Raw genomic sequence first — 10,075 nt, forward strand, 5'->3', positions numbered from 1 at the left:
GAAACTCAACACGTGCCGCAGCCCTAGTGTTGACACTTTAGACGTTTGGCTCTTTGGAGGTGGCAGAGCCTGTCAGCGGTGAGGACCGTGAGGACAGCCCTGGGCCCTGGGCCGCGGAGAGGACGTCCCGCGCCAGGGCTCCCCAGTCCCCCACCCCCACCTGCACGGCTGCTGCTGCAGAGCTGGGCCAGGCCGCGTAGCTCAGCGCAGGGACCTGTTTTGCCAGTTCTGGGGCCTGTCAGTGACGGTCAGTCCAGGAGGGCTTTGAGAGCCAGTTGAGCCAGTGAACTACAAGTTATTCAGCAAACGGCTGTTACAGTGAGAGTGAGAGGTGGACTATTTTAAGTTAAAAGAATCAGTTCATCTCGATTAGAAAGTGAGCTCGGTAGACTGCCTTTCGCACGTGAGCAGAACCATTCGAGGCAGGGCTCAGGGCGGCGGGCCTGGCCCTTCTGGCCCCACGCCCTCCTCTGCCCACCTCCGCCTTCCCCTGAATCCACTGTCCACAGGAGGGCAGGCAGAGGACGGCCTGGAAGCCGTTGCTCCGTCACGAGCGGGTGTCTCCACGGGCCCCTCAGCCCTCGAATGTCACCTGTGAGACGAGAGGCCCTGAGCACGCCGTGGGGCGGGGGCCAGCGGTGCCTTGGCGACCGCGCGGTGCTGGACAGGGTGGGCCGTCCCCCAGCCTCACACGGCGTGTCGGCCACCCCTGCTGGGGTTTAGGGAGGGTGACAGGCGTCCAGAGCCACACTGTGCTGTCCGGAGAGAGCAGTTTGATTTGTGGTCCACTTAAAGTCATAAAAAGCACAGGAACAGCGCTGATTGTCTGTTTTGAGTGAGTAAACGAGAAATGTGTAGCATGTCTCCTTACACATAGTAGTGCTTTGTCTGTAAAATGAACTTATGCAACTTGATTAATTTTAAATATCTTCTGCTATTGAAAGAATTTTTGTCCTGTGTTTATCGTTTCTCCCTAAATTACTGATCTGTGGCTTGGGCTTTTCTGCTCCGCTGTTGGTATTCTGAATTTATGATGGGGGGTGGAGTAGTACCGAAACAGCATTCCTGATGGAAGGTACCACAATTGAGAATGTTTGGAATAAGCCTTTTTTAGGAAATAGTTCCTTTTTAAGAACTGTGCCGTGTTCCGAAATTCCCAGCATGTTCTCCATGTGGTCTGTCCTTTGCTGCCCCGTCCTGAACACCTTCCGGCTTTGAGCCCCGTGTCCCGGGTTGACAAAGACCTGAGCGTTAGGCAGCGCTTGAGAAGTTGCTGGTCACTGCGTTCCCTCCTAAACCTGAAAGAACATTTATTTCAGCCGTTTCAGTCAGCGTCACTTTTCCCGTTAATCGTAACTGTGACACCAGTGACGAATGAGCTCTCCGCATGGCGTGTGCTGTGTTGGTCACTCTCATTTCACTGACCGTTGTAATCAAGTTGTTGAGCCGGCCCCTAGTTGAACCTTTAATATTAGCACGAGTAGCTTAGCTTAGGTACCGCGGCTCATAAGTGGAAGTGGAGAGGGGGTGCCGCCTACCTTCCTGACACGTACGTAGCAAGAGGCAAGCAAAGGAACACAGCTAAGGCTCTATTCAGAAACGTCCTGGTACGTGCGGGCCTCACTCCCAGCAGCTGAAGGGCCTGGAAGTGTGTGTGATGGCCTTGCCCCACCTCCTCCAGCTCGCTGTCCTCGCGTGGTGTGTAACTCAACGCCTGTGATGCTGCCGCCAGCAGGATGAGTGTGCGTGGGAGCTGGGCCCTTGGTCTCGCGGTGTTTGGGCCCGGCAGGCTGGGAGGTGCGCGCTGCGGTCTGAGTCTTTGGCAGTTGGTCTTCGAACACTTGATTTTGTTTTGCCACAGAATTTCCTCCTCCTTCCTGTGGAAAGCATCGCTATCACCGCCCTTAATAAAGTTGACCTCGGAAAGACAAACGCTGGATTTCAATTCTAAAATTTGCACAACTATTTTGTCTTTTAGGTCTTGAGTCACCGCGTCCAAACATAATCCTGGGGTTAGTAATCTGTCAAAAAATAAAGCGTCCTTCAAATGCTGGTGAGTTAGACAAGACAGAAGAGAAGCGGGCCCGCCCTCAGACCCAAGAAGAAGTGGATCCCGTCTACCCCAAAGCGCCTGCAGCCCTGCTGCCCGAGAAGAAGCCCCCCAAGTATCCACTCGGCCCTGGGGATGCAGCTGTCAGCACCACCCCCCCGGGGTCTCCCCCACCCCCGCCCCCTCCTCCAGAAGCCCCAGGTGCGCCAGCCTCATCTTCTGTGTTAAAAATACTGTCGTCCCTCAAACCAGGAGCCACGAACCCTGTCACGGCAATGCCCACATCGACGACAGTTACAGCGGCCTCTTCCTCTGTCGCTTCCTCTGCTGCAAAAACAGCTTCGCCCCTAGAACATATCCTGCAGACTCTCTTTGGGAAGAAGAAAGCGTTTGACGCCCCCACCAAAGAGCCTGCGGAGTCGGCCCCGGCCCCCCACCAGGACTCCAAAGCCAAGGCAGACGGTGGGCTGCCCGCAGCGCCTCTGCTGGACCCAATTGTTCAGCAGTTCGGTCAGCTCTCGAAAGACAAAGCCCTGGAGGAGGAGGAAGACGACAGGCCGTACGACCCCGAGGAAGAGTACGGTCCCGAGAGAGGCTTCGACGCTGCGCTCGGCGACCGAGGGAGACGCCAGGACGCCGAGCAGGCCGCGGAGCCCGCCGAGCGGGAGGAGGTGGCCTACGACCCGGAGGACGAGACCATCCTCGAGGAAGCCAAGGTGACTGTCGACGACCTGCCCAGCCGGATGTGCGCGGACGTGCCCGGCGGCCCCGGCCTTGCCGCCCCGTCGCTGGCGGAGCAGCAGCAGATGATCGAGGAGCTCAACAGGCAGATCGCGGAGCAGCAGCGGCAGCTGGAGGAGCAGGAGGCGGCGCTCCGGCAGCAGCGGGCCGCCGTCGGGGCCTCCATGGCGCACTTCTCCGTGTCGGACGCGCTCATGTCGCCGCCGCCCAAGGCCGCGCCGCCCAAGGCCGAGCTGTTCCCGCAGGAGCCGCCGGCCGCGCCCCCCGCGCACAGCCAGGCCCCCGGCCCCGGCGCCGAGGCGCGGCCCAGCCGGGACCCCCGGCAGGCCCGGCGCTTGGCCGCAGAGAACAGCGAGAGCGAGGCGGCCCCGAGGCCCCCTCCGGCCCGAGAAGCACCTGGGGGGGCCGCCGCCGGCCCGGGGCCGCCGCCGGCCCGGGAGGAGCCGGAGTCGGCCCCTCTACCGTGGGCTCCGGGCGAAGAGGCCCCGCTGCCAGCCAAGCAGGATGTGCTCCCGCGCGAGCCCGCGGAAGGCTCGGGACCGGAGAGCGCGGCCGGCAGGGACGGCGCACCCAGGCCAGCCCGGAAGGTGCTGCTGCCCACGCCGCCGGGCGCCTCCTTGCAACCTCTCTTCCCTTCACAGAACGAGGGCCAGGCCTTCCATCCTCCTTTCTCGGGTCCCGTATACGCACCTCAGGAGAAAGCTCTGGGCCCTTCCCAGTACGAGGACCTGAGAAGTGCTCAGTTTGCCGAGAAAAGTGACTCGCTGGCAGCTGAGACTGAAGGAGACAGAGAGCCCCAGCCCAGGCCGGGCGAGGGGGCCGGCACCTTCCCCCCCACGGCGCAGAAAGGGGGGCCTGCGCCCCAATTCCAGGGCCAGCGCGAGCCTGCCCCGCGTGCTTTCGGGATGGCGGGCCTTCACGGCCCCAGTTTCCCAGGCCCCCGGGGGCCAGCCCCTCCGTTCTCAGAAGAGAATTCGAACAACGAGGGGCCGAGGGCGGGGCCGCCGCCCGCCAGATTCCCGCCCCAGAAGGGGCCCATCCCTTCCTTATTCTCAGGGCCGCACGGGCCGCCTCCCTACGGGGATGGCAGGGGCCCCTCCCCCTCCCACCTGGGTGGGCCCAGGGGAGCAGGTCCCCCGCCTTTCGAAGACCGCAAGGATCCCCACGGGGAGAAGAGGGAGTTCCCGGACGCCCCGTACGGGGAGGTCTCAGGCCCCCCTGCGCAGTGCGAGGGGCCGGAGCAGACCCCATTCCTGGGGAACAGGGGCGCCGTGCCCTTCCAGTTCGGGGGCCAGAGGAGGCCTCTGCTGTCGCAGTTTAAAGGACCCCGAGGCGGCCCTCCTCCGTCTCAGTTCGGAGGGCAGCGAGGACCCCCCACCGGCCACTTTGTGGGCCCGCGGGGGCCGCACCCCGGGCAGTTCGAAGGCCCCAGGGGCCAAGCGCCTGGCTTCGTGCCGGGACCCAGGGGGATGCAGCCGCAGCAGTTCGAAGAGCAGAGGGTCCACTCGCCGCCCAGGTTCAGCGGCCAGAGGGCGCCGGCGCCGCTGCCCTTCGGGGGGCCCCGGGGGGCCGCCCCCTTCCCCGAGAAGGGGGAGGCGGCGCCCCCGCGCTTCCACTTCCAGGGCCCGGCCGCCCCCGGCCCCAAGCCGGCGCCCCGGCCGCTGCTGGAGCTGCCCAGCCATCCCCCCGCGCCGCCGGCCGCTCCGGGCCCGGGCCCCGAGGCCGACTTCCGCGAGGGCAGGGGCCACGAGTACCGAGGCCCGGCCTTCGAGGGGCGGCCCCGGGACAAGGCCCCAGAGGAGCCCGAGGCCCCGCCGCCTGACGGCCGCCCGGGCCGGGCCCTGGACGAGCGGCGGCGCGAGCGGGAGCGCGGGAAGCCCTGGGAGCGGGAGCGCGGCCGGCCCTGGAGCCGCGAGCGGGACTGGGAGCGCGGCCGCGACTGGGAGCGGCACCGCGACAAGGACGCCGGCCGCGAGTGGGACCGCGGCCGCGAGCGGAACACGGGCAGGGACAAGGCGCGCGCGTGGGACCGGGGCCGCGAGCGCAGCCGCAACCGGGATCGCGACCGCAGGCGCGACCGGGAGAGGTCCCGCAGCAGGGACCGCGAGCGCGACAAGGCCCGCGAGCGCGAGCGCCGCCGGGAGCGCAGCCGGAGCCCGGAGCGGCCCCGGGACCCCAAGGCCGAGGCCCCGCGCGCCGCCGCCGTCGCCGCCGCCCCCGCCGCCCAGACCTAGGGCCGCCGGAGCCGCGCTCAGTGCGGAGCAGCTGGCCTTGAGAGCGGGGAGCTCGGGCGCAGGATAGAACCTTGTGGACTTGAGAAATTACTGTAATTTTGTGTATAATGGTTTCTTACAGAACTTCACACCTTTACGATTCTGATGCTTTTTTAAAAAAACGAAGAACTCTTTTGACATTTCCATTTAAATGTACTGAGATGGGAAAGTACTACAAAAGCATATTGCTTTTTCAGATTATAAAGTTATCTTTTCTAATAACTTGACTTTGTAAATTCTAAGGGAGTTTAGTGGACCTCAGAGCCATACCCTTTCTGACATCTCGTCTGTCTGTCTCCAGAGGCTGTGTTCACAGGGCTCGGGGCCGGCGGCCGTGTGTGCGGTGCGCGGCTGCGTGAGCTCCCCTCTGGAGTGCCCAGAAACACCACACTTACGGGTGCATCTTTCTCTTGCCGTAAAGAAATTTGAATTACAAACTTCAGCCAGAAAAGAAAACACATTTCTTGGTTTTGCGCAGTTTTTGTGTATCGCCTTACATGTTTGTTTGTCTTTCTCAAAAAGTGATTAAAAAGCAACATCTGAAGAGAAATTGTTGAATTTTAAAGAACAACTTACTTTAAAAGGTATAAATTTTACCAGCCTAAAGAAAGTGAGAAAATAAACCAATTAAGTGTACTTGAAAAGGCGGGGTGGGTGGGGGGAGTGGGTTTCCTGGAGCTGAGTTATCAGGAACATTTTGTTTGTCGACCTTTCCCATCCGAGCAGTTCTTTCCACGTCCCAGGAGAAGGCGCACTAGCTCCGCACTGTTACACTTGTAGGTGACAGATCTCTATGTTTGTCATCGAAATGGAACAATATTTGTATAAAGCCTAAGATGAAAATAGTGATATTAGCTTAAGAACTACAAACTAGAACGCTTTTCACTGTGAAACAGTCTACTGCTTCCCGTCATGTATTTTCCAAGTGCTTCTGAAGTGCAAAACAGAAAAAACTCGCTAATTTATTTGACTGTACAAATACACTTTGATAATTCTTTTATATTTTCATAAACTTACTTTTGCGAATGTAAAATTAGAGAATTTCATTTGTTCTTTGGAGTCTAGTCCATTGTACACCACTACAGGTTTTTCACTTCCTAGCACAAATGTTTAAGTTACCAGAACATCGACAGCTTAGCAGTTTGGGGTAACTGGTGTTACAGACCCTGTCAGTAGGTTCAGTTACATTAAAGTGGCAACGAGTTCCAACATCTAATGTGATGTGAAGGTTTTTTTTACATGTAAAACAAAATTTTTCTAATTTAAATACAACAAATGTAAAAAATCAAGTGTGTTTCTTTAGGTTTACTTGATAGAAATTTCTGTAAATTGTATTTTATATTGCAAAGTATTATATCACTGTACATTAAAACATGGAACTTCATAGCTTTGTTACTTGAAGTAGAATAAACACCTACAGAAGGTTTTCTGTCTGGTGTGGCGTTGCGCCGGAAAGCCGGGTCTGGACAGGGCTGCCTCAGCTCCCACTTCTTGGCAGTGAGGGTGGTGTGGGCAGTGCCCTTTGGCCTGAAGACCCCTGCCAGATGCACCCCCTTTACGGGACGATTCCAGCTCAGGTCTCCACGTAAAGCAGGAAGCCTGAGGCCACCAAGGGAAGGATGGAGAAGCATGCGGTGAGGGGATGACAGGGACGTGGGGCCGCGGGGCAGGCAGTCGATGCTGGTACCACAGGGTCAGCAGGCGCCCCGACGTCCCGGCCACTGACTCAGGCCTTAAAGGCATGTTGGGCTGCCTGGCAGGCTGGTCGCGAGTGTGCGGCGAGACCCCGTGCCAGGGGGTGGGGGTGGGGGAGGGGGAGTAAGTGGCAGGGCAGGGCCGGACCGGCAGGCAGATGCGGTACCTTCAGGTCGAGGGAACAGCCGCTGCTGGGAGGAAAAGACGAACGTCTGGGCTTTGCCCTTGAACTTCAGCCACACGTGACTGGCCCCAACCTGGTGCCCCTTGTGCCAGCATTTAGCTCTTCAACAAGCTTGCACACCCATCAGCCCGCCATGAGCCCTGACACCCAGGAAACGTTGCTCAGGCAGGACAGGCACCAATCCTGTGGGCTGGAGAGTCAGTGACTGTCCAGCTGCCTGGCTGAGCGCACGACACACCCGGGCTGAGTGCAGCTAAGCAGGGGTCCCGCTGCCACCACCAGCCGTCTCAGGCGCCGGGCCGGGCGAGGCCAGGAAGGTGGCCGCTCGTCTGCGGAGAAGCCGCTGCGCTAGCCTGACCTCGGGGAGAACCGCCCTACGGCTAGGTCCCGCCAAAGAGAAAAACCCAAATCCCGCAGGACAGACACCGAGCAGGGCTGGGCATGGTGCCCAGCTCCAAAATGCACACGTCGCTCAGGCCTGCAGGCTGCTGTCCAAGCAGTTTTCCCGAAAGTTCGGGGGACATACACCAAAGTTTTAAAATCCTCAGTCCCTTGAGTACAACTGAGACGTTCACATCCTCCCCACATCCCTGCTTTACATGCTCCAAGGACCCCTCCAGTGGCGTCCACAGCTCTGTCCTCACCCTGCCAACCACCCCTGCTCTTCTCCAGGAGCAGCCCTGATGGCTCCAACCCGTGACCCCGTTTAGCCAAAGTCACTCACACGCAGTCCGGTTCGCTGTGCAGTGCTTGGTTCTCCAGAAACCTGGCGTGAAGACTGCTGCTGGAGGTCTCGAGGGCCACGGCGCCCGTCCGGCCCTGTGTTCCGTCCAGCTCTGCAGAGGCAGCCTTCAGGAAGGATGAAAGCGGCCTCTAAGGGCGGATCACACGCCAGAACTGGGCCCTCCCCGCCCCCCTGCCAGCAGGTCCAGGGACAGGGAGACAGCGGGGTGGGGACACAGCAATGGGGACTGACTGGCTGTGCCCTTGAAGGGGCCTGAGCAGGGGTGGGGAGGCAGGTGCCCCGGGGCACGAGCCCCAACCGCCAACCCAGGTCCCTCAAGGAGGGGATCGGAGCTCCTGGCTTTGAATGACTGTAACACCTGCTTCCCATCAGACATTTAGGAAAGGGGAGGCCCACGGAGACCACCGACACCTGCCACCCAGCAGTCACCATGGGCAACCGTCTGTACTTTTTCCCTTAATCTTTTTTCCCTTGATTTTTCTTTTACAAAACTGGGATTCTATACAATCTTGTAACTTTTTTTCACTTCTTATAACCTGGGCAGTTCCCAGAGGTATTAAGTATTTATCAAAAGCATCATTTACATTTTTCACATCGTTCAAAAGGTTTCTAGCTTCTACTTTCCAGAGAATGTGTGCTCCCTGGAGATTTGTGGGGTCCTACATGTTTCCAGAATGTGGAAATGAAAGATGTGTACCAAGAAAATCAAGATCCCCCAAAGGCCGGCATCCAGAGACAAGTGTTCCTAGTGACGTCTCTGGCCTGCTTTCCCGTACCAATGTTGCTGGGGTTCAGGTGGGGGGGGTCACCAAGGAAGCACAGAGACTTTTCCATCTTCAAGCTTCACACAAGGGTGGAGCAGGCAGCCCTGGTGGCTGGAGTGGCTTGCAATGTCACTGAGGGTCCCCCGCGCTCTGCCACCCTCAGCCCGTGACTCTTGTCCTCATGTTTGCAAGAAGGTGGCCCCTGCAGCCATCACGTCACCACATCACTGTTGTAGGAGGAAGCCAGCAGGAGTGACGGGGCCTCTCCTCCCCTTTTAAACATCTGGTTTGACCTCGTTGGCCAGGTTGGCACACAGCCACCCTGGCTGCAAGGCAGCAAATCAGGGTGTCGGGGTGTCAGGGTCTGCGAGTGAACATGAAGAGGGATTCAGCCACCGTGGACACCACCCCAGGGTAAGTCACACATCAGGGGTCAGAAAACTGGCTCTAGCAAGTGTGGCAAGGACGCGGGGCGGCAGGGAGGGAAGGTGGCACCGCCCTGGAGAAGCGCTGCCGGTTCGCAATCAGCGACGTGTCACTCAATTCCATACAAGCCGGCCACCCACCGCTACACATTCACCACAAAGTGCGTTCCCGGCGGGGGCAACGTCACTCCAAGGGGGCAAGAGCCCAAACACCTGCCGTGAGTTATTCACAACGGCCCGAACTAGGAGACCACCCAGATGCCCTTCAGTCACCATGCGGGTGGGCTGTAGCCCAGCCACAAGGAGGAGACGAGTGCGTCCAGTGAGGGAGAGGCCCCAGACCGAGGCCACCGGTGCAGGACCCCCCAAAGGACATTCTGGAGGGGACAGGAGGCAGACGGGGGTGGCCTCGAAGGGGCAGCGCGAGGGAAGCATCTGGGGGGCGGGGGTGTCCTGTCCGATGGCAGTGCTGCAGGGACGGCCGTGTGCCCTTGTGACTTTGACGGTGGGTGACACCCAGACGCAGAGGGAGGCCGCGTGCTGGGCTGGCAGCTGCCAGTGGTGAGCCCCCGGTCCCGTGCACACACATGCACACGGATACACACGCGCACACGCGTGCATATGCACGCACACGTCAGAGCAAAAAGAAAGCAGCTCACGTATGGACGGCGACCCGGCCGCGGTCACGCTCCTCTCCTCAGATGACGCGCATCCTTCCCTCTGGAGTAACGCGCTCTGTTTTCAGAAAAGAACCCCACACGTGTCATCAAGTAGTAAAGGAACACGTTCCTTTTGTGCAGGAAACAAGGGAGCGGAGAGGGAGGAGGAGGGCAGGGGGAGGGAGAGAAGCCGCGTGGAGGAGCCTCGGGCCCCTCTGCCGCTGTGGTCTTGGCCACGCCGTCACCCCGGTGGGGAAGGCTTTGTGTGCCCCCGGCTCTGGCGTCCTGCTCCACCACACATTCTTCTGGGCCAGTCCTGGCATCTCTCCACCCTGCCCTGGGCATTCGGACCTGATTCTCTCCAGCACTGGGTCCACCACTTGCTGCTTTTAATGTGCTGTGATTTTGCAGTTTTTAATAGAAGACCCTTCCGTGCCTCCACCAGCCCCGACTCTTGCCCCTGGCCCCTCGTCACAGAAGTGTTCATCTCTCCATCCGCGAGCCCTTACTCACGTTAATTTCCTTGGAAGCTCAAAGCA

The 10,075-nt window shown here is 59.6% G+C and overlaps 1 protein-coding gene across 6 annotated transcripts in view; it reads left to right on the forward strand.

Annotated features, from left to right (window-relative positions):
• DIDO1 (death inducer-obliterator 1) overlaps nt 1-6,481 on the forward strand; it is a 50,561-nt gene extending 44,080 nt beyond the window's left edge. For all 6 annotated transcript variants that reach the window (XM_057704278.1, XM_057704273.1, XM_057704275.1 and 3 more), the window contains exon 17: nt 1,979-6,481. In XM_057704278.1, coding sequence (XP_057560261.1) covers nt 1,979-5,025 — 3,047 coding nt within the window. In that variant the 3' untranslated portion in view covers nt 5,026-6,481. The remainder of the gene's footprint in view (nt 1-1,978) is intronic.
• Nucleotides 6,482-10,075: the final 3,594 nt, after the last annotated feature.

Source organism: Hippopotamus amphibius, chromosome 12, assembly GCF_030028045.1.
Source record: "Hippopotamus amphibius kiboko isolate mHipAmp2 chromosome 12, mHipAmp2.hap2, whole genome shotgun sequence".
Lineage (NCBI taxonomy): Eukaryota > Metazoa > Chordata > Mammalia > Artiodactyla > Hippopotamidae > Hippopotamus > Hippopotamus amphibius.